The sequence below is a fragment of the Cygnus atratus genome, chromosome 6 (assembly GCF_013377495.2).
Source record: "Cygnus atratus isolate AKBS03 ecotype Queensland, Australia chromosome 6, CAtr_DNAZoo_HiC_assembly, whole genome shotgun sequence".
Classification (NCBI taxonomy): domain Eukaryota; kingdom Metazoa; phylum Chordata; class Aves; order Anseriformes; family Anatidae; genus Cygnus; species Cygnus atratus.
The window spans coordinates 19,199,246-19,225,607 of record NC_066367.1 but is presented as its reverse complement, the minus strand read 5'-3'; the positions used below and the strand labels follow the sequence as shown (position 1 = coordinate 19,225,607).

The 26,362-nt window shown below is 36.3% G+C and overlaps 1 protein-coding gene across 8 annotated transcripts in view; it reads right to left on the bottom strand.

Moving 5' to 3' along the window:
* Positions 1 to 805: 805 nt before the first annotated feature.
* The window catches only part of SLC25A12 (solute carrier family 25 member 12), a 51,394-nt gene continuing 25,837 nt past the window's right edge, over positions 806 to 26,362 (bottom strand). For all 8 annotated transcript variants that reach the window (XM_035537019.2, XM_050711778.1, XM_035537031.2 and 5 more), the window contains 11 exons: positions 25,968 to 26,061; positions 25,212 to 25,296; positions 19,351 to 19,435; positions 18,706 to 18,864; positions 15,417 to 15,469; positions 15,141 to 15,221; positions 6,738 to 6,878; positions 4,657 to 4,795; positions 2,184 to 2,342; positions 1,901 to 1,991; positions 806 to 1,428 (listed from right to left, as the gene is read on the bottom strand). In XM_035537019.2, the coding sequence (XP_035392912.1) occupies positions 1,236 to 1,428; positions 1,901 to 1,991; positions 2,184 to 2,342; positions 4,657 to 4,795; positions 6,738 to 6,878; positions 15,141 to 15,221; positions 15,417 to 15,469; positions 18,706 to 18,864; positions 19,351 to 19,435; positions 25,212 to 25,296; positions 25,968 to 26,061 (1,280 nt within the window). In that variant the 3' untranslated portion in view covers positions 806 to 1,235. The remainder of the gene's footprint in view (positions 1,429 to 1,900; positions 1,992 to 2,183; positions 2,343 to 4,656; positions 4,796 to 6,737; positions 6,879 to 15,140; positions 15,222 to 15,416; positions 15,470 to 18,705; positions 18,865 to 19,350; positions 19,436 to 25,211; positions 25,297 to 25,967; positions 26,062 to 26,362) is intronic.

Below are 26,362 nucleotides of genomic sequence, written 5' to 3'. Positions count from 1 at the left end.
CACTTCCATTTTACTACAGTTATAGATGCTTTCTGGGCAGAAGATGGAGGAATTTTATTAATAGTTGTGCGTTTATTTTTTTCACATGGTGGTCAAAATCAGATAGTAACTCCTGGAGAGGTGGGTTGATCTTTCTTTTTTTGTGCAACGCTTCATTTTCTGATGTAAAAAGCACAGCTGGTAAAATGTCACTTTGCTTAAGAAGGACCTCAGAATGAAGAAATCTTTAATATTAATTTGTCAAATACTTACGAAGTTAATTTCCTAGGTCATGCAGGAGAGCTAGATAATTCTCTAGCTATGAATAGTGAGACTTGGCCACAGCTGTTCTTAAAATTTCCATGTACTAACCCCTGGTAGTTTTGATTTTGAATGTGCTAGTACTAGAGCTTACTGTACTACATTAGTGTAATTTCATACTTCAATATGAGCACTCGAAATAATAAATTCTGTAAAGATTCAGGAGTCTTAATAACTGGCAAATATATCTTAAGTATGCTACCATAGAGTTAAGATCTATTACAGAATTAGCATTATCATGTATTTTGAGGGAATTCTTTGTTACAAAGTAGTGCTGCAAAATAAAATACTGCATGTGCTCATTTAAGTACTGTGTTCTGTTATACTTAGAAGCCAGCATTGTAATACTTTTGTTGTAACTAGGTCAGAGTAAAATGCATTTCTTCAGAGGCTATATTAACTTCATTACATAGTTGTATCTAAATCCCTAACCCTAATCTGTGGAGGAAAAAAAAAAAAAATCATCGGTCTACTTTTCTACAAACAAAAAAATGAGCCAACTTAATGTTTTTAAATGTTTTATTGTCACATGAGTCTTAACAAAAAGCTTTCAAAACATTCTGTACATTTCAACCTATTTTGAACTGCACTACCCCTTATATAAATGTACGTGTATAGATGCCATGATGTCTCTGTACAAAGATGTACAATATGTACAGTAACATTAAATGCAAGCTGTGCAAGGCAAAGTCTAGTCTTAACGATTCATGCCACCGGTTAAAAATAAGGCATAGAACCACTGCTTCAATCAGTTTGTGTGCAAATGACTAGTTCATAAACAAATAAATGCATGTGTATATATTAATATTAGAAAGGAGTAATTTAATGCGCAAGCTCAGTTCAACTAGAACAACATGCAGCTGACTGGAAAAAAATACAGTACTACTCTTGTGAATTTTTAGCACTGCATCACTTCGTTAGGCTGAAAGATGTCTTCAGGATTCAGCTGCTGGCTTTTTGATTGAGGCAGTGCCAGGAGACCGAAACTTTGGAAGATATAAACCAAATTTATTTTCTATACCAGCAAACGTAGCTGTAGCAAGTCTGTATCCACCTATGTGCTCAGGGTTAACAGGGGGAAGATCTGAAATTCGAGTTTTTGGTGTAGGTTCTGATCCAGAAGGCTTGCTGTTTGAAGACAGAAGAAAAAAAGCCTTTTTGTTATTTAAAGGTAAGCCTAAATAATTTTACAAAATACAGAGTAAGTACTTAAAGATTTTGCCTAAGCATGCAGGATTGTTAAAGATGACCTTAATTCACTTCTATAGTCAACTGAGGGTGGTTTCAGAGCACTACTTAATGGGCAAGTGAGGCCAAAACTGAAGTTACATTTTTACTGATAGCTTTTGTAAATCCTTGTAACTTCCTGTGACACAGGTAAGAAGGACAAAGTATCTTGTTACAGTGGAGAAACAAATTTTATGTAGTGTATTAAAATACATATGAAATTATTCTTAATCTCTATGTAGTATGCAGAAAACAGATTAAGTATAGCTGCTTAAAGTCCCCAAGTTTAAGTGGTCCCATGCATGAAAAAAAGTAAGACTTTTGAACCTTGCAGATATTTTTGTGCAAGTTAAAAAGCAAACTAACGACTTACAGGCCTCCAAAATCGACATAAAACCATCTCTGCAGAAGCTCGTATGTGACCAAAGTAACACCAAACTGGGGCGAAGATCTGAACACGCGAGCTGTTAAATATTACAAATCATAGAATCAAACAAGGGAGTTTCTCAAGAGAGAAGCTAAATATTTTTTTAAATAAATGCTAAGTTACATTTCTCAGAATCAGACCTTGTATATACTGCTCTAGGACCCTTAACAATGCACGTGCTAATTTAGAGAACTGGGGTCAGTTGTAATACTCAGTGTGCGCTTCTCACCTCCAGCTCCCTTCCAAAAAGCCGAAGGGCCTTCTTCCCTTAGAATCTTTCCAAAACAGTCAATAACTCCACTGTATGTTGTCTGACCAGCGCGAGCTGCCACTTGCAGTCTTGTCTTGATGACATCAGCAGGGGTTACCAAAGAAGCAGCAGGCACACCTTTTAGAAGAAAACCACATTTAATTTGCACAAAGATTCTTGTAAAGATGAAACACTTCTAACTGAAAAATAAAACTACAAACTTCAATGTTTTTTGCAAGAACAGGTGATTACTAAAATACAAGTTTTTATACTTGATGCTAATATAAACTTGTACTTGGTATAATCCTTTGCATTTCTTCTAAATTTAAAGGCTATAGATGAGAGTAAAGAAAATAAAAAAAAAAAAACAAACAGCAATTCTCTCAACATATCATTGGTATTTTCAAATAGATAAAGCATTTTTAACCCCCCCCCCACATGCCCTATATGCAATCAGAGATCCATGACAAATCATTAGTTTTGCAATCTCGCTATATTTGTGCAGTGTACAAAATATTCTGTGAATTATATATAGATGATGAGGGAGCTTGAATCTTACACATCCATTTGTTAGAAGTGTTAGTAAGGAAATTAGCTATTCTCTAGGAAGTACCTATTCCACATAATTATTTCTGTACTGCTGTTTGGGCTGTTCTGTAGGAGAATAGATGCTGCTTACTTCAACTAGGCAAGCCATAAAAAGACTGAGGACAATGAAGATGTTATACAAGTCTGCTTAGTACCAGCAGTGTGATATTAGCCAACAGTGATGAAAGAACATATCTCCACTTCAAAGGCACCACTCTCAGCTTTCTAGTTAAAGGAGAAAGTTTTCAGAAACGTACTCCACAGTATTTAACTGTGTTATCTCAGATATTTCTGAATACTAGAAAATTTCAATCTCTTAAAAGAATGTACTCTGACTTAAAATTTTGAACTTATTTTTGATTTTGTTGAACTTTTACTATCAGTTAGTATTGAATTAAAAGTTTAACAAGTCCCTGATTTTCACAGGTGATCGTGAACTCTCACAAGCTTTGCTGATCAGTTCAGAGAACAGGAGCAAGTTAGTTAAGCCTGCAAAGCACATGCTAAGAGCAACCATATGCAGATTTTCCTTTGCAGGCAGGTATGTTCAGACTGTACTCTTCCCTGCTGCGCATGCAAAACAGGAATAGATCAAGCAATCAGGAATTAGAAATTTGCAGTTCAGAAAGGTGGATTCCTATACAGGATATAAAAAACAGGCCTACAAGATTTAAACGCCTCTACAATAGGGTTCATCACTTAGTATCTGAATGACCCAGAAACACTAATCAAGCAAAGAGAAAAGTTTGGAATCTAAAAATAAAAAATGAGTCTTTAGTGTAAGACATAAGTTAATAATTCTATTTTGTACTCAGAACTTGCACCCTATCTGACAGCTCTACATTACTTGAGAGTGAGCAGTGCCTCAACGCTGTTGGTAGTTTCCTAGATGGTTTCTCTCTTTCCCCCAACACAAGGAACATACACAACTGGCAAAGCAGGTGCAGCCAACCTCTGCATCAAGTCCAGTATGGGAAACTGCTTACACACAGATTGCCCATGATTGTTTTGTGTGTATGTGTGTGTGTATATATATATACACACACACACGTGTATATATATACATATATATATATATGTATATATATATATATATAGCTATTCCTCATTACTGTAACCAGTAACAAAAGGTCTGTTCAGCCCAAGGGCGTTTCTAAACCATGCAGAAGCCAACACTGAAGGGTTCAGGAGTGAGACGCTGCAGTTACCTGTTTTTCACCCTAGAAAACTTATACCTAACAGTGCAGAATCTGGCCATCTCTACCCACATTATTAAATAACCGACCATCACTACACTTCCTGCATTTAGTATTTTATACCACTTGCCATTTAGTAAAAATAACTTTTTATCACAGCTGCTTATTCTGTTTAACTGAACATTTTTGGGAAGCCTTTAAAATATTTTAAATTTCCCAGTACAATATTTTTACCCCTGCATCTTTACAAAGTAATGCCCTATTTTTGGCAACTGCCTTTAAACTAAGTTTCTTTTCAGTTACTCAGGAATCCACAACTAGATAAGTCATTTTCTTCTTAGCTCTTATGATATCTCATTTTATGTTCATCAAAGATTCAAATTAGCCTTCAACTCAGAGAGCACAGTAACAAGTAAAACCCCATCGAGACAGACAGATCAAATTTGACTACAAGTTGCTGAGCTGCATTACGCTGTTTATCCACATTATGCAAATGTAATTAGTTCTCATCAAAATTACATTGCCTCCCACTAAGGATAACAGTGATCAAATTTAGATTAAATCAGATACAATGGTACCATACCCTTCCTTTATATGGGGCTACCGAATGAATATTAAATATTACTAAAAGAAAAAATATTGCTTCTAGAAAACATTCACAGAATTACCTGCAATGGCTCCAGCTGCAAGGAGATTAAGCCCTCCCACATGGCCATTTTCATCAGCAAGCATCAGTTTACTATGAGCATAAACAGGAAAGTAGATTGCAGAAAAGGGAATGTCTCTGAGGAAACATGCTTTGGCACCCTGTCACAGACAAGAGACATACTACAAGTAAATTTTGTAAATAAGGTTAAAATTGATATCCAGCAAGCAGCCCGAGCCCAGGAAGTATCAACTCTCTTGATCCACCAGTTAAATAACAGAAAATAAAACGTTTCAGGAAATAGAAGATGTAGAATTGAACTTGGAAAAAAAAAAGACTAAAGTGTATCTCATGCAAGTTTCTAGAATAAGGAAGACTCAAGCTTCACATCTAAGCTCATTAAGCAATAAGCGACATTAGTTTTGATATCAGTACCAAGGATAAATACCTTTTACAAGTGAGGAGTCCAAATGCAATAAAGAAAGCGACAAAGGTCTGTCCTGATGTCTTTCTGACAACAACCGATAACCACGGAAGCAAAAAGACATGTCCTTGCATGCCCTTTTTTCCACCAAACACGAAAGTATTACTAAAGTATCAGTTAGGTTTGTTAAAACCTCATACGGCTCTCCACTGATCATCATCTAGTTGACTGAAGATGCTGTGCCAAAAGGCTAGCAAAAAGAGGTAAGTTGTTACAAAATGGAAGTCTTTCAATAAAGGGAAGATACAGGGAGACAAACCCTTAGGCCTGTGACAACACTCTATGAAGTATCTCCCAGCCAAAAGCTAATATGAAAGAGTTCCTTAAAAGAACTTCACATGCTATAAAAACAGTGGAATGTTCCTAAACAAACATATTTAGTATTTTTCTTTTTTTTAATCTTATATGCATACCCTGCAAGCACACATGTTACAAAACTAGCAGTCTTTGCCTGAACTCTGAACTAGCATACAGGTAGAACAACACTCCAAGACAGCAGCCTCCACGCAGCACGCCCACTTGAGGCCAGTCACCCTTTGTGGTTAGATTAAGTGGAACAGACAGCACACGTTACAAACCTTGGTGGCTTAATTAGGAGACATGGTAAAATGAAACTCATGCCTTTTCATGCAGATTTTTTATGCTCTAAAATGAGTTTGTGCAGTTATTCATAAGTGATAATGCAATTCTAAAGAACAGCAGATTTTTTACTGAGCTCAATTATTTAATTACTGCAAACAGAAATGGCAATTTTGCCCCATGTACCAAAACACCTGTGATCTTTAGGAAATGAGATGGTCATGAATCAGCTTTATTTAACTCTAAACAAAAGCTTTAGCTCTAGAAGTAAATTTTACGTTTTTGTAGTATTATTACAGGTCTGTGGACAAATCAGGTAAAACAATGTTTTGTAAGTGCACAGCTAACATAACTGCTGAATTTACGTATTACCCCTTGCACTGACAGAAGATACAGGAAGCACTCTTCCTTGTTTAAGAAAACTAATAGCTTCTGCTCCATTACACCTGATCTATAATGATGGTAGTAAGTATACCTGCAGGGTAGGAATCTGTTGACTGGCATTCTGCTGAAGTACAGTACAGTGCAGGCTTTCTTAAGTGGAATTCGTTATTGACAAATCCCACCATTTAACTTCTTAAAAATCTGAATCCTACTAAACTCCACTACTGTTTCACTACCATCGAATTATTAAGACAAAGAGAATATCATGCTGCAAAGATAACAATAGAGATAACAGAGATTCAAAATAAACGTGAGAAAAACACACAGGGAAAGCTAATGAAACTTTTCACAAAACCCCACCAAATGAAATTATCAGTGCCAGAAGCCAGCAGGTCTGCAACACAGGACTCCCTGTAGCTTGGTATAAAAGCCTAGAGGATAGAATAGGGGAGTACTTTTATGTATCCCACTGCCATTAATATAGAAGTGGGTTTTCTTCGGTTTTCCACTGTGGGGCTGCCCTGCTGGAAGAAATCAGTTTTAAATTCAAAAGGTTTCTTTGTTTTTAACACAGTTTTTGTTTCAACATTATAAAGGTTTAGCATAAAACAGGTTAACAGAGCTATAATGAAGCCACTCAAAGCAGAAACACATACCTTATAAAGACCAAGAAGACCTAAATCTTTAATAACAGAGAGGGCACTGACTCTGGGTCCTGTAGTAATTTCTCCTGCTACCTGCAACCGAATCTTTACAATCTCCAGCGGATTAGTGAAGATGACCTGAGAAGCTCCTGCCTGCAAACCCAAAGAAAAAGAAAGTAAATTGCATTACTAGAGCATGTGGTAACACGCTGGTTTCTTCAAGGTGTTGAGTGCCTTCACTTCTCGCTGCATTGGCTCATATTCTCATATAAAAATCTATGACAGTTAATAAAGCACTTGTCTGGAAGTTAAAAGCCCGAATCAGAAATTTTTGTACAAAATCCTGATTCACATACATTCTTCCATTTATATGTTTATATTCCACTACGGTGATTAATTTAGTTTGTCTCTGCTATTCTCCTTTCTAGAAGTCATGAAACTGTGTAAAAGTCTATCAGATAGTACACTAAATACTAGACTAAAATTGTCATTAGTCTCGCACTACTAGAGTATCAAACACTTACAAAGAAGACCTTATGTTTATTCAATAATAATCCATCACCAATGTGTAGACATGCCATTAGCATTTAGTGGTGATGCAGTTTAAAAGGTAAATTTGCATTTAATGGTGTAATTTTAAATTATTAGAAAAGGTGTTTGGAGTTTTGTTTAGCAGACTAATTGTTCTAATTGGAAACAAAATATAAAATTTAAATAGGGAGAGTAACTTTTCAAAATATGATACTGAATAAAAACTGGAGTCCTGTCTTTCTCTGAGCATGATATTTTACACGCAGTGCTGAAGGACTGCCTTACTTATTTGTTCCTAGCAATAGTGCTGCACAGCAGCTTCAGATTCTACACTTTAACTAACCAAAGACTTTCAAAGACCTATGTTTCAGTTTCCATATGATAGTTACATGTGTACACCTATTTAAAATGACATTAAGATTTCTCTTTGGTATGTTGTAGGTACTACCATTCACTTCTGGAGAAGTGTGTGGTTCATAACAAAACAGCTAAATTTTACTAACTTGCTTTTTCCCCTCTTTTTCTAGGCCATCTCTGTTGATTTAAAAATTGAAACCATTTCCTTAAAATGTATGGTATACAGCCACTTGAATACAACCAACTTTAAGCAACATTTCTTCCATATGAAAGCCTGATCTTTTCCTCTAACCCATAAAACATTACTGAAGAAAAAAGATGCAGAACATCTGCAATTAATGCTTTTTTTCCTCACTTCTAAATTGCCCAGGAAATAAACTCTCTTTGTGATGCTGCGTGTGTGTGTATACAAAAAAAAATATCAATAGTCTGCACTAACACCTCCTGGCATTCTCTGCTAATTGATTCAGAACTAATGAACACTAATCCTTTCTGTTATGTCTCTGGCTACAGCACAATCTTCCTCTCTCCAGCAACAGGCAGAATAAACTGAGACTAGCCCTGGAACATGCCTTAGAAGTTTATTTTAGACTTGAGAACAGGACTTCAACAGCTCTTACCGAGAACAATTAAGCACTCAGGTAGTGTCTATGGAATGTAGGGGCATGAAGTCTCAAAATTTTCATTGACCAAGCATCAGACATTTCACCGAACCTCTGCTGAGTGTACTGGCATCCTGCAAGCCCTGTTTATTACTTCACTCACTATTGACATTTTAAAAAATCTTTGTTATGGACTTACTAACACACGTTGATCCAAACAGTGGCAGATCAACCCCTGCTTTTGAGTGATTACTGCAGTGGGGATTAATATCTCTGACAGTTCTGCTCAAATAACCAATCTATGTTGTTAGTCTTCATTTTATTCTCTCACTTCTTCACCCCTCTGAAAAAAATCAAAGCCTACATTTTTGTGGACATTATTGCAACTGCTAGGAAGATCACTAGGATTCCCAGACCAGGCAAAATGATCCCCTCTTCTGTTTCTTGGACTTAATACTTTGAGTTTTCTCAGTTCCCTGACAGCACTCATGTCCAAAGCTGTTCTTCAGACTCTGTTTACTTCTCAACTTACCCTTTCCTATCCAGTTTATACACACCTATGCATGCAAGATGAAATGGCTGTCCTGCTTGGAAAAGTTTCAATCTAAACAAAACTTATAAAATTCTTATCTGGCGAGTTCTGTTAAGCAATAACCATATTGTTTTTCATCTTGCATTAACCAGAAAATAACAAATTTCAGATGTTTACAATTTCCCTATGTTAATATTTTTTAAAATTCTGGTAAATAAAACATTAAGCACAATGCTCTTACTACATTATACAATGCACTACAAAAAATAAAACAAATTCAAATAACTTAAAATCTAGACACTAAGCTAGAAATTCACCCCTTCCAGACAATCTGCTACCTGCCTACTTAATACACATTATTTCTTTACATATGTATGTGAAATTCCATTTTTATTTTTTAATGTTATATATTTTAATTTTTTATTTAATAGTTGTTTTATTTTTAATCTGCACATCCTGAAGAGCAGCCAAAATAACTCTTCCTATATGCCCATTTGTTGACAAACTTCTTAATAAGTAGCTTTCTTAAAAAGAGCTGTAACTGTTAAGATCATAGAACCACAGAATATCCCGAGTTGGAAGGGACCCATAAGGATCATCAAGTCCAACTCCTGGCACCGCACAGGTCTGCCCAAAAGTTTAGACCATGTGACTAAGTGCACAATCCAATCTCTTCTTAAATTCACACAGGCTTGGTGCAGTGACTGCTTCACTGGGGAGCCTGTTCCAGTGTGCGACCGCCCTCTCGGTGAAGAACCTCTTCCTGATGTCCAGCCCAAACTTCCCCTGCCTCAGCTTAACATCGTTCCCGCGGGTCCTATCACTGGTGATAACGGAGAATAGGTCACCTGCCTCTCCACTCCCCCTTGCGAGGAAGTTGTAGACTTCGATGAGGTCCCCCCTCAGCCTCCTCTTCTCCAGGCTGATACCCAAGATACCCAATTAAACAATGCATATTACAAACAAATGCTCCAGTCCAAGTCTTGATTTTTCATACAGTTATGTCTGGTGCTCAGCAAACGTTTTTGCACAGGAGTAATTCGATTCACATGAAGAGTTACCCTGAGTTAGTGGAGCTGCTTGAATGAGTTAGATCCTTAGCCATAGCACAAGGACAGGCAAGACAAGCATGAATTTTAACACAGAACACATAACAGGAAAATTCACTTTTTCATTGAATGCTCTTTAAGAAATGAGTGGGAGCATCGTTTTGTTTGCTTGGTTCGTTTTGTTTTGTTTTTAAGATCTTAACCTATCTGATGATGAATGAAGTGGAGGGCAGGTTCTGCCTGGGCTCTCCGGCAGCAGAGGAAGTGCTCCAGAAGAGGATGCACAAGAGAAGGACACAAAGGATCTCCAAATAAAAATGAACTGGTAGTGTGCAGGGTCACAGTACAAATATCTATGCTTCTGTGCAAATCACAGGCAATCATCATCATTCTTTTTCAAAATACCTTACTTCAGCTGTCAGCTATGTTTTTTAAATACATGTGCACATGAGTATATACTCACAGAGGTATATGCTGCAGTCCTTCAATTTCTTTTGGAGAAGGTGCACTAAACCTAGATTTCCCCCCCCAGAAAACCTCCCTTCACACATAAATTACAACAGACACTTTAAAAAAGGTTGACAAATTTGTTTCTGAATGGAGGTTATTCATACACATCAAAAATACCAGTAATAAAAGCTTCTACTTAACCTTAATGTCATGTAAAATAACTCTACAAGGAGCAAATAAAGGAACTAAATCTGACAGCAAAGGTTATGAGAGAAAAGATGTAGTTTGAGATCCCACAGCAAACGCCTCATGACATGCCAAAGGCTGAAGGAAATACACAAATGACCCCGCAACATGAGACCTCTTGCCCTTTCCAATTCCACCCGAGAGGCATATGCTACAAAGGGGGAGAGGCCTATTTCGAGCCCTTCCTTCCTTCCTTTTTGAAACTACCACATCCTGGACCACAACTATATCCCATACAAGCAGCTAAAATAAGATGTTACTTGAAGCAGTCTACTTTAAAAACATCAAAAGGACTTGCAGTTCTTTCTCAAGGCAAAGCTTTCATTGTTCATGTACCTGCATTAAGCTTACCGCCTCTTTTACTAAACAACACATTTCACCCTAACTTTAAATTCCTGCCACAGAAGTTAAGATAAAGCAGTAAAGTTTAATTTTGCTTCTAACTTTATCTGTTTAAAGCATATCAAAAGAGGTAGAGTATCCTCAAGATTTTAAAAAGTAGTAGTCTGGCAGCTAAAATTCTGCATTTGTGCATGTTAAATAAAAAACTAACATTTTAAATTATGACATTTCTATTTGCCTTACAATCTATAATTAAATCATGTACACATGTCTGTATGTATGCATGTATGTACAAATATACAATTTTTGTTTATCTACAAATATACCAGAATAGTTAGACTAGATGTTAGATTTAATGTTTAAATATATATAGTTCCTAATCAATGGTACATTTTAGTGGACCTCTGTGTATATATATGCAAACACAGAGACACACACCTCCCACTCCTAATTGTCAACAGATGCATTGCCTACACCTTCAGGAAGGGTTCTTAGACCCTTTCCTTCTGGCACCCACATGCTGCAGCACAAATCAGAAAAGTGTTTCAATGAAAAAGGATTCATCCATTCAAAATACTAGGCGCAATACACAATTCATTGATGGGAAGAATACATTTCTTCCTATGTAACTCATAGGAACTACAGTGTTAATTCACAGCATCTTTGTCTGCTGTAACAGTACTTATGTATCATTCATACAGCATTAGATGCTGACTTCAGCCTCTCTGCCCAGCTGAGGATGAACAGCTACCCCACAGCACCCTGCCCTTCATGACATATTCACATGCGTCATGTGTGTAAAGTTCCTTTGGGTAGCACTGTCCATATCAGGTATGAGCTCTCTGCTTCCCCAGCTGCTGTCAGGATGCAGGAAAGCATTGCCAAAGCCTCACTCAGTCTCCCTGCAACTCAAAGCTAATGGTAGCTGAAAATTTCAAAGGCAGAAATGCAGGCTAATCACTGAATTACAATGAAATGTAATTTAATTAATTACAGTAACAGTAGGGAAAGAAATCATTTTCTCAGAACATGTGTAAGCATGGGTAGTGCTGTTGATGATTAACAAACCAGTAAACTCTCAGGAAGGTAGGAAGATAGGATATCAGTTTCCTCCATCGGTGACCAGAAACCCTTTTCTTGACAGGTATGACCTGACCGATGTAACTGAGCTGCCCCACATAGCTGTTTTGCAGATTTCAAATACAGCCACAACTTGGGAGCAGCTGGGAATATTTGGGCTTTGACAGAGCAGACCCTACACTTCCCAATGACATTTACATTGCCCAGCGGCTAGCAGGTAAGTTTCAAGAAACACAGAGCACTGGCTGACTGCGGGAGGTCCCTGCCCTGCAGTAAGGAAGGAAGACAACTGACAGGCAGCTGACCATACAAACAGGCCAGTGCCTGGGTGGATGTCTCTGTTAACAGCTATGAGAATGAAGACTTGTGCTTTTGCTGGGGAAACGAGGTTTTTCCAAAATCTTACAGCAATTGAGACAGAAATAGTATCTTCTTAATGCAGCCTCTTGGAGTTGCTGATTCTGGAGGAAGCACATTTCTGCGGATTGTCCCTTTGCTGGGTGCTACAGCATCTTGCAGACACTCCAGAGCTGAGGATACTCAGAGCTGTGTGCAGGTTGTCCTGAATCACTACTGTTTTAATGTCAAAGGTTTTACCTGTCCTCATTTGTGGGTCTTAGAGGACTGTAACACCATACACACCCTTTGACACAGCACTGCCATCCAGAGAGGAGAATTTGCTACGTCTGCTGCAGTATTTCCCAAGCTGCCACCACTTCCTCATAAGAATTTTGTTGATTCCAGGTTGAGGACAGCGGTGTGCACAATGTGTACTGCCTTGCAAGGAGGCAGACTTCCAAAGGCAAGGAAGGCCTCTGTATAGAACTGCTAAATATATGGCTAGCTCATCCACTACCAATCCCACTATGTTTTTCATATGATGAAGAACAGTATTATTGCTGTCAATCAAGAGAAGGTTCAATGCTAAGCACAAATAAGTGAGGGGCAGAGATATTAAGAAGTACATCTCTCAGAACTATATACAGATATAACGCAGTTTCTTCTGATGCTATAATGTGGTGAAAAGCATGTTTTGAATTCAGTCTATTTATAATCTACTATTTGCAAAACATTTAAGTGTCAAACAATTTATAAAATGCTACACAAACACAAATAAAAAGCTACCCAAACGCAGATACTGAAAGTGATTTTGGCACAGACAAAAGCCAAACAGTGCCACAGTAACCCATAATTTAAAGTATCTCCCAAACAGAAAATCTTGTGTGCCCATGCATACACAAAGTCCCTGTAACACAAGTTACATCCTTGGGTATAACTGTTGGTTATGTCTCATAGTATTTTGTCAAACAAACAAACAAAAAGCATACAATGAACAACAACACTAATTCCAAGCAAATCAACAAATAAAAGAGCTATCACAATGGATGAAAAGGACATGAGAGACAAACATATTAACTTGATACTGCCTTAGTCAATTTTTCCCTTCAAACCTTTTGAATAAACTCTGTAGGCTTACTAATAAAGATTTTGGTATTTGAGAAGAAGTGAAATAGCTAAAATGGAATTAAGCATCAGTACAGACAGAAAAGTCAAAAACTGGTAAGATTACCAGCTAATCCAGAGAAGACAGCAAAGAAATTAAAAACATCCCTGAGGTTGCTAAACTGACCAACACCTCTCCTACAAAGGCCAACTTAACCTAAAATTCTCCGAAATGGAGCAAAAAAAGTATTCTCATCTCCTTTTTGAAGATAATATCAGCTAATACAATCAGCTAGAAGAAAGGGTTGTGTTTGGACAGATTATAGATCTGCTTAGATTCACAAAAGCATCCAAATTTCCAAAAGCTTATCTGAAACTAAAATTTCTCCCTGATTTTTGTATATTCACTACAGCAAGACAATAAGAAGTTATTTTGAAAAAGGAGTACCTGTCAGGAAGAGGAAACGCCTTTAACGTAGTTTGTATTTAATATTACACATTTCAGTACAAAAGAACGTAAAAATAATATAATTGATTATCAGATGTTCAATTTAAACTGTGAACTTAACTGCAACACAGAGAAAAACACTAATGAATTATATTCACTTCTGTTACAAATGATCTGTATACGCTTTCTGTGTTATTGAGCTTTCCAGAAAAAGAGATTAGTCTTTTGCTAGCTATACATTACAGCTGCTTTCTCACATTTCTCAGAAAATAAACTTTGTACACTGACAGGTGAAGACTCAAGCATGTACCAGGCTGCCAAATTCAATCAGGCAGAACTATAAGCAGCCTCCCTTCAGGGCTGCTTCTTTGAATTAAAAGTTTGCAGAGGTCAACAACCTTTCTGCCCCAGGTTTTGTTGTAAGCTGAGGAGGTTTTATACCAGCCTGTCAGCCTACTCAACTGGAAGTTATTAGTGTTCTCTGCTACAAAAGAAAACTAACTCAAGCCTTAAACGTTTTATAGGGTTGACAACTTTGGGGAATCCCACAAATGAAATTACCCGATGTGCAAAAACAAAAATATCTATCATCAATATCAATTCCAACCACTTAGAACTTGCTTAGAGATCCACTGAATTAGAGTTCTTCATCTCAATGAAAACACGATTTGTTTTTGAACTGTATTTAGACGAGGGATGTAGTTAGGGTCCGGTGTAATGTAGGTACATTTTATATAAAGTAACTTAAACTGAAGATTCGTCCAGACCTGTTATCTGAAAGATAAGACTACATTGTTCAGTTTTTCCACGTTTTCATGAACAACAACAAAAAAAAGTCACATATGGCAAGTTAAAGACTGTACTTCTTTTCCTTTTTAAAAACTTAAGCAAGAAATAGTTTTTTAAACTGTCTAGCTTTTTTTTTTTTTCTGGAAGAAAACTCAGACGTGATCTTTGTAATCCATTCTCGAATACTACCTCTATCTTTCCAAACTAGCCAAGACCACTGCCCCAAGCAAAAGCATGGAAAGGAAGAAAAGGCACCCACCCTCTCTAGCCACACCGCAGCTCCTTTTGTGGAGTACAACCACTGCTGAAACTGAAAGTTAGAAACTGTGCCAAAATAGGTTGTTCAAGTAATTCCAAGGGAACTCAGCTCAGAAGCATGCAGCTTTCCAAACAGATAAAGTACTTTCTCAGTTCTTGTGAATGGGAAAAAAAAAAAAAGTTCTGTTCAAATCACCAAAGCACATGCACTAACTGCCACTCCACTGTACTGCACATGACTGAGAATCAATTTTTCCTAGGAACTAACAGTACAGGATGGATACTTACACAGCCTCCAGCAAGGATCTCTGCAGGGAGTGGAATGGAACCATCTTTCTTAGTGAATTTGTCTCTGACAAAGTCATTAACCTAATGAAGATAAAATAAATTACACACAGTTTAAAGTTATTCCTCCTTGTTATTAACCTATATCAAGTACATGTGTAACCATATTTATTAGAGTGCTTTTAAGTGGGCATCTTTCACATATTTTAGGAAATAAATCCTGTGTATGTTAACAAACGAAAAGATGCCAGAAAATAAAAAAAAAAAAAAGATACGTACAGTTAGCTTAATAGCCTTTTCTGGAGCAACACCTATCAGCTGTGGTAACAAGCCTATAGAAACAAAGACATCATAAGGCAACATTATCTTCCTAATAAAGAAGTATTTTACAAGAGCTCTACAGAAATGCCCTCCTGCACATGGGATACCCTTTTAAGTATATGGCAGTTACCCTTTGAGGTAGATGTCATTTATGCATGCGAGGCTGCTAGAGCACTGCATATTCATACCTATATGATTTTATGTTAAGATTTTTGTTGAAAGTGGTAATGAAAAGGGTGAGCAGAGCCACCTTCCACAACCAAGTCAACCCTGATGCTGTTGCTGTACAGGTAAAAAGGTAAAGGACTGAACATAAACCTTATATATGTCTACTCACATAAGAGTTAATCTAAGTTTTAGTTAGAGTTTTTTAGCCCCTTAGTATCATTTTCCCATAAAGCTTTCAATTACTTTTCAAAACAGGAGATTAATTATGAGATATACACATACCTATGATAAATTATCAACTATCGTCTACTTGGCTCACTAAACCTGAGATTTGTGAAGGCTTCAGTCAACAAAAGATATGAAGGATTTTCACTAGCTCAGTCCAAAATTAAATTCTTTAAACCCTCTTAGTATTAAATATTTTTTTATCTTGCCTAGTGGAAGCATTAGTTGGCAGAAACCAATTTTGAAAGGCTTTTGCTCCTGGAAAATAGCTGCTATCAAAGTGAACTGCCTTTTGACAAAAGCACACACACCTTTCTAGGAACTAATAGGTTTAAGAAAAAAATCAGTAGATGGCAGTCTTAACTTCCTAACATACAAGATTATAGCAGCATCTGTTATTTTAAAATCCATTTTCTCCACACTCATCTTGGCATATGTATAAGATTATAAAACTTAAAGGGCTTATCTTTATTAAAGGTGTTCATTTCTTAGTGTTATTCCATGCTTGGGGAATATCAATTTGTCAGAAATGTTTGCCAATTAACAAACAAAAAATCCCAGGCTAATTATATCAAATATCATAAAACATCAACAAAACTGTAACGATGCAGCTTTCCACTATACATTAAGTGAAAAGAGTAACAGCTAAAAATTCACAAAGAGTCTTCAAAATTCCCAGAAGTTCTTAACCTGTAGATTTTTTTTTAGTACTTCCTTAAAAGGAAGCTCAGAGCTGAAGCAGAAAGTGCAGCAGTTAATATATGCACTGTAGTGTTTTCTTCCAACACAGTACTTTCCATGCGATTTACAGACTTACTATGCTGAGGAAAGGTAGTTATTAAATACAAAGAAAGGTTGACAATAACAAAAAGAAATGCTGCCCTCCCAGCCTGAATCTCTGATCTACCATGAAAAGAAAATCCAGTTCTGCAGTGCCTGCACTTACAAAAAAAAACAAAAAAAAAAAACTACCAGACAAAACACCACAAGACAATTTCCCCCTCAGCCTGCCTTCTCCTTTTACATGCAGCTGAACACCCCAGACACACGCACTCTGTATTCTACCATGGTCTAGCAAGGGAGCTTAGAAAATACTTCATAATTAGTTTTGAAGTTGGATGCCAGGATTCAAGTGTCATAATTTTCTTGACCAAAAATTTTAAAGTTTGCATTTAAAAATATAAACTTTGCAATATCCATTCAAATCCATTTTTTAAACTGCAGTAAAGAAGCATATTGTGTCATTATATGGGAATACTGTTAGGATAATCCAGCGTAGGAATATAAGAACACAGTTATAGAGAGTCAACTCTGTAAATATTTCTGTTGCTTCAGTTTAATACTCTCCTGCAAACACTCTGATACCGAATCCAAGACCTTAGAAACATGCTGACCATTACGCATAATATTTTCAAAACAACCACACAAACCTTTTATGCTAAACAATCTTAAAGACAGTTATTAAACATATTATTAAAAAGTTTAACAAGCTGACATTCCATAAAACAAGCATATTTTTCCTCAAGTGTAAGGCATTGTTTTTAACTTATCAATGAAAAGCATTTGCCAAAGGTTAGAAAACCAAAATAAAAATAACATATAATTAACTTTAGAAGCTGCTGTGCAAAACCATGTTGGGGTGCAGGAGGGAGAATGGAATCAGTACTATAGAAAAGCACTGTAGAAATCAAAGTGTAAAATAGAGTCATAAATGCAACTTCACAGAGTATTTAATGAAAGATTTGGCAACAAAAATGGAAAGAAATTTACTAGTAAATCATAATCTACAGAGATTGCAGCTATTTCATTAACATATTCGCTGACTTATTCCTCTCTCTACTCGCTTGCATTGCAAAATCCCGTAAGATCACCAAAAACTCCTCAGTCAGAGTTCATAGACATGCAAAAATTTCTCAGATACTGTTCTTGGAGGACACTAGCACTGACCAGTGTCTTCATGGACAGAGCATGTTGCAATGCAGAAAAGAAGGCTGTGACCATCACAGAAGTTACTTTTCTCCAATTAAAAAATAAACTAAAGATGTACAGATCCTTATGAAAATTGGGCGTTTTGTATGAAATGACAATAAGAGAATTCAACTAAATAACAATGTAAGACTGACTAGTATGTACCTTCATGTAAGTCACCTGATTGATGCGATAAAAATTACTTCAAAACCTTCTCCTAAGCTAAAACAAGATAACTAAGACACCTTTTCTAACTGATCTAACTGATAAGAAGTTGCTTTGAGTTCTTAACCTGTACTTTAGAAGAGTTTTTCTTTTATTTCTTTTATTTACATTATTTATTTTTTAAAGTAAATTAGAACAATATGATATATAAACTGCAACATGAATTGCAGGCTGCAATTTCTTGCTCACAGTAGTCCCGCTACCTGCAAAGGTATGAGGCATAAGTAGACTGACATCTGATTTAACAAGTACCTTTCAAAATGACTGTATTTCTTCTCTTTTAATAAAAAAATATTTGCCATAAAATTGATCTTTATTCCTCACAGGCTAATCTACTCCTGATGTTTGCCTCCAGCGAAAAATCACAATCCTCAGTTTGTGAGATAATCGTGTCCACAACACTCACATCACAGAGATTAGGACTTTAAACAATCTAAGCACCAAGGAGCAAATCAGTAACAACAACAAGAAAGGCACAGTTTTTCCCAGCAATTATGATGAACAGTGCTCAAGGGAAGTTACATATTCAGCTCTATGAAACAGAAGCAAAATTGTATATGGTATCAAGTTTCCTAGTTTTCCCATAAGACTCTAGTTCCTGAGGTATTAAAAAAAAAAAGTAGAAAATCCCTAACTTGATACATGTATTTTATTCACTTACCTCTGTAAAGACCAAAAAAGCCTTCAAAACGCAAAACCTTTTTAAAGCAGTCAAAGCTGTTTTTATACATCAACTCTCCTACGACTGAACCAGTGGAACGCTGATTCTGCATACGAGTCTTCACCAGGTCTATGGGATATACTGCCGTAGCACCAACAGCTACGAGAAAGTATTTGAAGTATTATTTCTGCAACATCATTGTTGGTTTGTATATAATTATTATTATTAATAATAATAATTTTCTACAACATTTATTTAAACACAAAGAAAATATAAGCTGGTAAGGTCTCTGGTATCTTGGAAGCAAGAAAGGACACTACTGAAAATCCAGAAAACAGCCTCAAGGAGAATGGATTTATTACATATTACATAAAACAGTGTGCCCAGAACAAAGACAACTAAATCAGGAAAAGAAGCAACGAGAGCTACCAGTAAAGAAATTTGTTACTGAAGTGAGTAGAGTTTCAGCTGTTTGTGAAGGAATATTAGAACAAAAGCGATAAAGGAATGGCATAAACAGTAGTAGTTCCGCTCTCCAATTCTTCATGTATATAACCAAGAAATGCATTTGAGATGATCCCATGTAGTCTGGCGAGACAGACTACTAACCCAGGCTTGAAAATAGGAACCAGACAAATTACTCACCTCCAGCAATTGAGCCCAAAGTGAACCTGTAAGCTGACTCAGCTACCTGGAGCCAGATAGGCCTGCCTAACTCTCCGTAAGATTGCTGTGTAAAGAAAAGAAAAGAAAAAATGATGCTTCAAAACCTGCATGGGAAAACAAAGACACCTATGAATTGGCTTTTGTGAAGTTAAAGAAAGAATGTGATAAAAATTGGTAGCTTTATGTTAAGGAAGAAAAAAGTCATTGTCATATAACTTCCATGATCCCTAATGAGTAAAGCATATTTTTCAAACACGCTTTTCATAAGATGTTCTTCCTTACACATTCCTGGTAAAATAACAACAACAACAACAAACTATGGTCAAGACAAAGTAGATAGATATAGAAATCAAGTTTGCTACTTTTCATTGTGTTGCTTTTGAACTTGCAAGGCCTGGAAACCCCTGTTGGCTCAAATAAAACTCAGTATCTCAAAAAGAATGCAGTATCTCACAGGCGCCATCCATCAGCATGGCAAATATTTTAAGATTACATATACATTGCCACATAACATAAACATGACATTTAATACCTTCAAAACAAGCCAAAAAAAAGTTAATTATTCCCCAAAGCATTGTCCGCAAGACTTTTTCAAACAGTTGATGACTTACAGACACAATGATGACCTCACTCACTTCAATCACATACACTATTATATATATGTTAGGGTTTTAAATAAATACAAATCTGTACAGAAAATATTTATAGAGATTCATAATCATATTATTAAATGTTTATTAGATATAAGGTAGCTGATAAACAAGATGTAAGTATTCAGAAACTTGCACAGTAAAGTACACAGAATGAGCCAAGTTTTCTTCTGACCATACATAAGGGCATTAGAGAAGAATTTATACTATGTAGTACAACTTCTCTCAGTTATATAAGTAGCCAAAATACTAAAAGTTAGAACCCATATTAAAGCAAACAATAAAGCCCATCTCCCAAACACAATCACCTTTTTGTCCTTAATAGCAACCTGTATCATTCGCAGATGCACTTCAGACAGCACAGCTGGTATTGATATGGACCTCAGAATGCTACAGAGAGCTTTGCTCTGATGTACGTTTTGAATTCTCCACAAAGATTATTTCACACAGACATTTCACAGCTAACTCACCAAGGCTTCTTAACTCATTTATGTTCAGCTTACTGAGGCTCTGAAAAGTGGAACATGCACAGAAATACAGCACATACTGCAGTGTCAGCAACCCTGTCTGTGCTGGTATTACACTGGATGTGCAAAAATGTGCCTTTATTGTATAATGTTACACCGTGTGTACACAATGTAGGACAAAGGCCTATGAGATTAAGATGCAATCCTTACTAGTAAAAAAAAAATACATATATTTTTATATAGTTTTTCCACAGAAGAAAAAGATACAGCTATTACCATTTCCTTCCACAAGACGTTTTCCTCCCCAACAATACAGCTTAACGGAGAAAACAGAAAAAATCTGGGTAGCAACAAAACTATAAATTGTACATGTGGAACAGTTTATTAAAAAAAATAAAAAGCATAAATCAAATGAATTGACTTTACATGCAAAGAAAAACAACAGATCTGGAAAATTTACTATTCTTAAAACACTAAATTTTCCTGATTTAAAAAAAAATCACAACAAAATAGTCACAAAAATAAATTCCAAAATACAGGGGTATCTTTTGATTCATGTAATTAAAAGATGCGTGCAATAATAATACCCCCAAAAGACTTAGAAACGAAACAGGACTGGTTCTTCATTCCACAAAAATCTTCTCATACATTAGCACACCTGCTTCCTTTTAGCTGTTTTAAGGTTATTCTTTTTCTACGAAGCTCCAGAGTTCTCATCAAAATCCAGTCACTACATTCAGACATAAATCTTAATGAATACATCATTGGATGTTAAAAATCAAATTCTTTGTGAAGGAAATGTCACTTTTATCTTATTAAATAAGCGTTCACAAAGTTTGCAGTTTACTTGTGTGTTCAGATGGATATGCAAATGAATGTAATTAATGCTATAGCTTTCAAATCATGAATATTTATAAACAGAAAATTACTGTAGCTGTCATCCCCATAGGATATTCAGCTGCCAGGCTTTAAGAAAATCTTACACAATGAAAAAAACTGACAATAAAGTAAACATGGTTGAAAGCAAACTAATTTCCATTTCCACCAAATCTACAAAGATGGAGTGAGTTCATGTAAAAATCTAATTTTCCTTTTAGAAGGGATCTTAAAGCCATATAGAAGTGATTAGAGACTTGTTTTCATTTCCTAGGGACAGCTGAACCTCACTGGAATGATATTCTCTCTTTCACAAATGGGTATCTTTCATTGTATCAATACAGTTAAATTAAATGTCCTGGTTTCGGCTGGGATAGAGTTAATTTCCTTCCTAGTAGCTGGTATGGTGCTGTGTTTTGGATTCTGGATGAGAACAATGTTGATTACACACCGATGTTTTAGTTGTTGCAGAGCAGTGCTCACACAGAGCCAAGGACTTTTCAGCTTCTCATGGTGCCCTGCCAACGAGCAGGCTGGGGATGCAGGAGCTGGAAGGGGACACAGCCAGGACAGGTCACCCAAAATGGCCAAAGGGGTATCCCACACCACATGGTGTTGTGCTGAACAATAAAACTGGGGGGGCGCTGCTTGAGCCCTGGCTGGACATCAGTCAGCATTTGCATTGGGCATCACTTGTTTTGTATATTTCTTTATCATAATAATTATTGTTATTTTCCCTTCATTTTCTGTCCTATTAAATTGTCTTTATCTCAACACACGAGTTTTACCTTTCTTTTTTCCTGATTCTCTCCCCTAGCACACTATGGGGAGGGGGAGTGAGCGAATGGCTGCGTGGTGCTTAGTTGCCTGCCAGGTTAAACCACAACATCAGGTAATAAAAGGTTCACTTAGGATAAGGTTCAGTAAAAGACCGCTCCTTATAAAACGAAGAAAACGAAGTAACTTTCCTTTTGCTGTGCTCTGTTAACACAGAATGTAGAACAGATGAAAGCGTAATGTATTACTCCAAGAGCATGAAAAGAATATGTTCTAGTGATGAGTGAAACTTTTTTCAGCGAGCTTATTTCATAACAGTGTCTAGCTACACAGGTAATTCTGATGTGTAAAATAAAACAAGACAAATATTTTATTTCCTAATAATCTACTCAGGAAGGTGACTGCCACAAAAACACTCATTAAAACCAAAGCTGGCAGTTAAGAATGCACTTATGAAACTTCATCAAAAATACTCCTTAGTCTGAACGAACATTGTATACACATCTCTGCATCAATTAATTCCATCATTCTTGTCTTTAGGAATCCATGGGAAGACTGTTACCACTAAGTAGGGTTCGGACACATATTTCATTGCCTCAGATATGTCTAATTCCTTAAGGACAACAGAACGGTAACATTAAGAACAGATCAGACACTGTGTTTCAGATGAATCTGTTTGAAAGACAACTGAATGACCAAATCCACCTGTCACAAGAGTAAACAGAATAAATTCCAAGTCCCACAGATTGCCTATATTTTATGCAGGAGAATGTTTTAACCACAGCAGTTGAACTAATTCAAGATCTTCCTGTCATTGATACATATCCTAGATTTTCTAGCGGATAGAAAGGTTCCTGCTTAGAGGAACCTCATTGTAGTATGTATACAAAGTGAGCTGAAAAAAAGGACAGGCTTTATAAATACAAGCTTTTATTTTCAGATAGAGTCCTGGGACCCTCATCTGCTGGCAAATACAGGACATTCACATGGCGAACAAGACATAGGTGGTTTTGTCACTGCACTGTGCTGCCTGCTTTATCTCAGAACATCTTACAGCCGTACTATCTGTACAAGGTAGAGGATGTGAATTTCACCTTTTGGGAGACAGTGTAGCGTAGAATTGACAAGTCACTACTGCCAGCTGTCTGTCCTCCTCCTGCCACAACAACCCAGATGGTTGAGCTACTTGGGAATCGGTTCCTGAATCACTGCAATTCAGGAGCAGCATTTTAATGCACGTCATCACCAGCTTCAGTTCACCATACATGCTGAGCTGCTGGATGTGGCAGTACAGCAGTTGATTCATTAGAAGCTCAGCTGTCTGTGTATCAAGCGAGGTGTAGGCAGCTGGGAACAGAACTCAGCCTCAGCCAGGCTTCGCCTACTTGGGAATCAGAGCCCTTGGGTGTCTTCATGGGCACCACATAAACTCCTAACACTGACTGAGAGAACTGGAGTTGTCCATTATAAGAAAAACCTTCACAATGAAAAATCGTATTTCTCTCCGAAGTACACACGGATGTGTTTAGTCAGAATTATGAGATACACTCATACAAGATGTCAAGAGTTAGGTACCCTACTCTTCTTTGTATATTACAGAGGGAAAAAGGATATGGAGACATCCTTGGAGCAAAATGCCCTGGTTCAGATGAACACTGACTTTATTGTATTCTCTTGTAAAGCTTACTTGGGAATGTACAGCTCTATGTGGAATTGCACTTCCCTATGAAGTTCTAACAGTAAAAATAAATAAAAGATTGTGCATCAGAAACTTCTAAGATCATATCCTACTTTTCTGTTGTTGTTGTTTTGCATAACAAATACCAGTGTGAAAATGATCTGTGTATTGAATAATTATGTAACCATGCAATTCACCACGTATGGATGTCTTCCTTTCTGAATCCACTGTGTAACTGTTTCAAGGATTTTCTTGACTGCATAATTAGCTTTATATTATTAACACTTGAATTAATTCCCCCCTGAGTAACCCTCGTGAGAACAATCACCTACAAAATGCTTCAGAAAAAGGATTCCCCTAGCATATACCCAAAATAAAATACAACAGAATGGAATATTTCTATGCACAGTATAAGAGACTTCCCATAAAGCTGCTAGTTTTGATATCAGTAGTACTTGGGTTCAACCTTAGAAGAAGGTTAAGGTAAGATTTAAATCACAGCTTAACTAGCACTAGACAGATCTGCTTGCAAAAGAAAACTTCTCAATTATATGTTGAACCAAAAACATACAGAAGATAAAGCCTCCAAATCCTGACTTCCTTATCATGTAAACTTGCAAACAATACTCCTGGAAGTGGGCAGTATGGTACCCAGTAACTATAATGGAAATGGTACCCAGTAACTATAATGGAAAGTCTAAACGTAAGATAAATACCTGCACAATGTTTGGTCCTAATTCTTTAGTTTTTACAGTTGTACAAATAACCATAAAAGTGTGAAACAATTTATATTAAAAATCCCAATGGACAGTCTAGGACTCTTATGCTGTACTACACATGTGTATTTAAATACAGTGATAACTGTAAAGGTCTGGTAAAACAGCGGGTTAACATTCTACTCCTGTTATTTTCCATCTTCTAATTCTACCCTTTCCATCAATCTCAATAAAGCTGAATTCCCCTTCCACTCTCTAGTTCAGAGAGCCAAGAAGTAGAGTAAAATTCAATGATCAATTTAAATAAATGGTTAAGCCAAGTGTTTCATCACATTTTTCAAAAAAGAAGACATTTATAAGTTTTGCATTTAATACTCATATATTTTTACTATTTTAAATTAATTGTATAATTACAAGGTTAGATTGTGAAGTGAATCCAAGTTTCTACACATTCTTGTATCTGAATAGGCCATCATTCAATATGATATCTAACATCGTGTTTAGAAACACACTCAGTATTGTGTCCTAATTCTATCCTTATAGCAATACACACAGCACATTCCACGTCTTAGGAGTCTGTTTAAAGTATGTTTTTTTTTAAAAACTTTTCATACTCATGTACATAAACATTCACTTAATTTCAGCAATTTTATTTGTACATATCACTTCTACCTACCTGTTTCTGGAGTTCTGCCAAGTTGTAAGGTAACGCACCTTCAGCCAGCGGTGCTATTCTCTCAATATCTGCCAAAGTTAAGCGCCTTAACACAAGGCAGAGGAAAGTAAATTACTGTTAGATAAAATAATAAACATATTCAATACAGTATTCCTGGCCACACCTCACAGAATACATCCCGAGTTTAAAAAAACACTCGTCATATTTGAATGCCCATCTAAGAATTCTGCTACACTGCCATAAAGAATTCTTGGAGTTAGAAGGGCATTCTCTTCTTGTAGCTGTTAAGCGGAGATAAAGGGACCTCAGATTATTCAGAAGTGAGTCCTTGATTACTAGTAATAAAGGATAATAAACGGTAATAAAGGGTATAATTCACAAATTAAACAATTTTGCAATTCACATTTAAACAATACAATTGGGTAGGTACTCCTATCCAAGAGTCCACATGCAAATGCCCTCCTGAAACATCAATAAAGTTAAAAATACCAGTGTATTATAGCATTTTGGGATTACAGTAATGTGTTTTGCTATTTTATATGTATACCTATAATATGAAAATTAGTAACTATGCTTGATGTACACAATTCACTTAGAAAACCCATGCATACACCAAACTCATTTTACATTGAATAAATTATTGTAAAGAAATGCAACAAAACACAATTTTTTAAAATTGGGATGAAAATCAGTAGTTTTTTGCATAGAAAACAGCAATATGATTGTTAAATGATAAAATTAATTATTATAAGTTACCCAGTAACACTGTATAAATCTGTAAGTTGGTAGAGAATATCTATTTCCAGTGGTGTAACTTGTCCAAATCGGATTGCAGAGTGGGTAAATTCCTCTGGATTTAAAAGGGAAAGAGAAATAAAGCAATTGTGTTATTTGTCACATTTCCTCTTTATATACAACTTTCACAAATAACTTTACTATCATAAAAAAAAGAGACCTATCACCAAGAAGCAAAATCCATAATGGATGAAAATATTTTTAGGAGGATATCTGTCTTGAAACAGAACTTTTGAGACATAGAGCAAATCTGACTGCACAACTCTGATTCATGGTAAGAATTCACCATCAAAGTCAACAAAAATCCTCACGCTAGCAAGGTTAATAACACCACACACACAATTTGATTCCTTTTT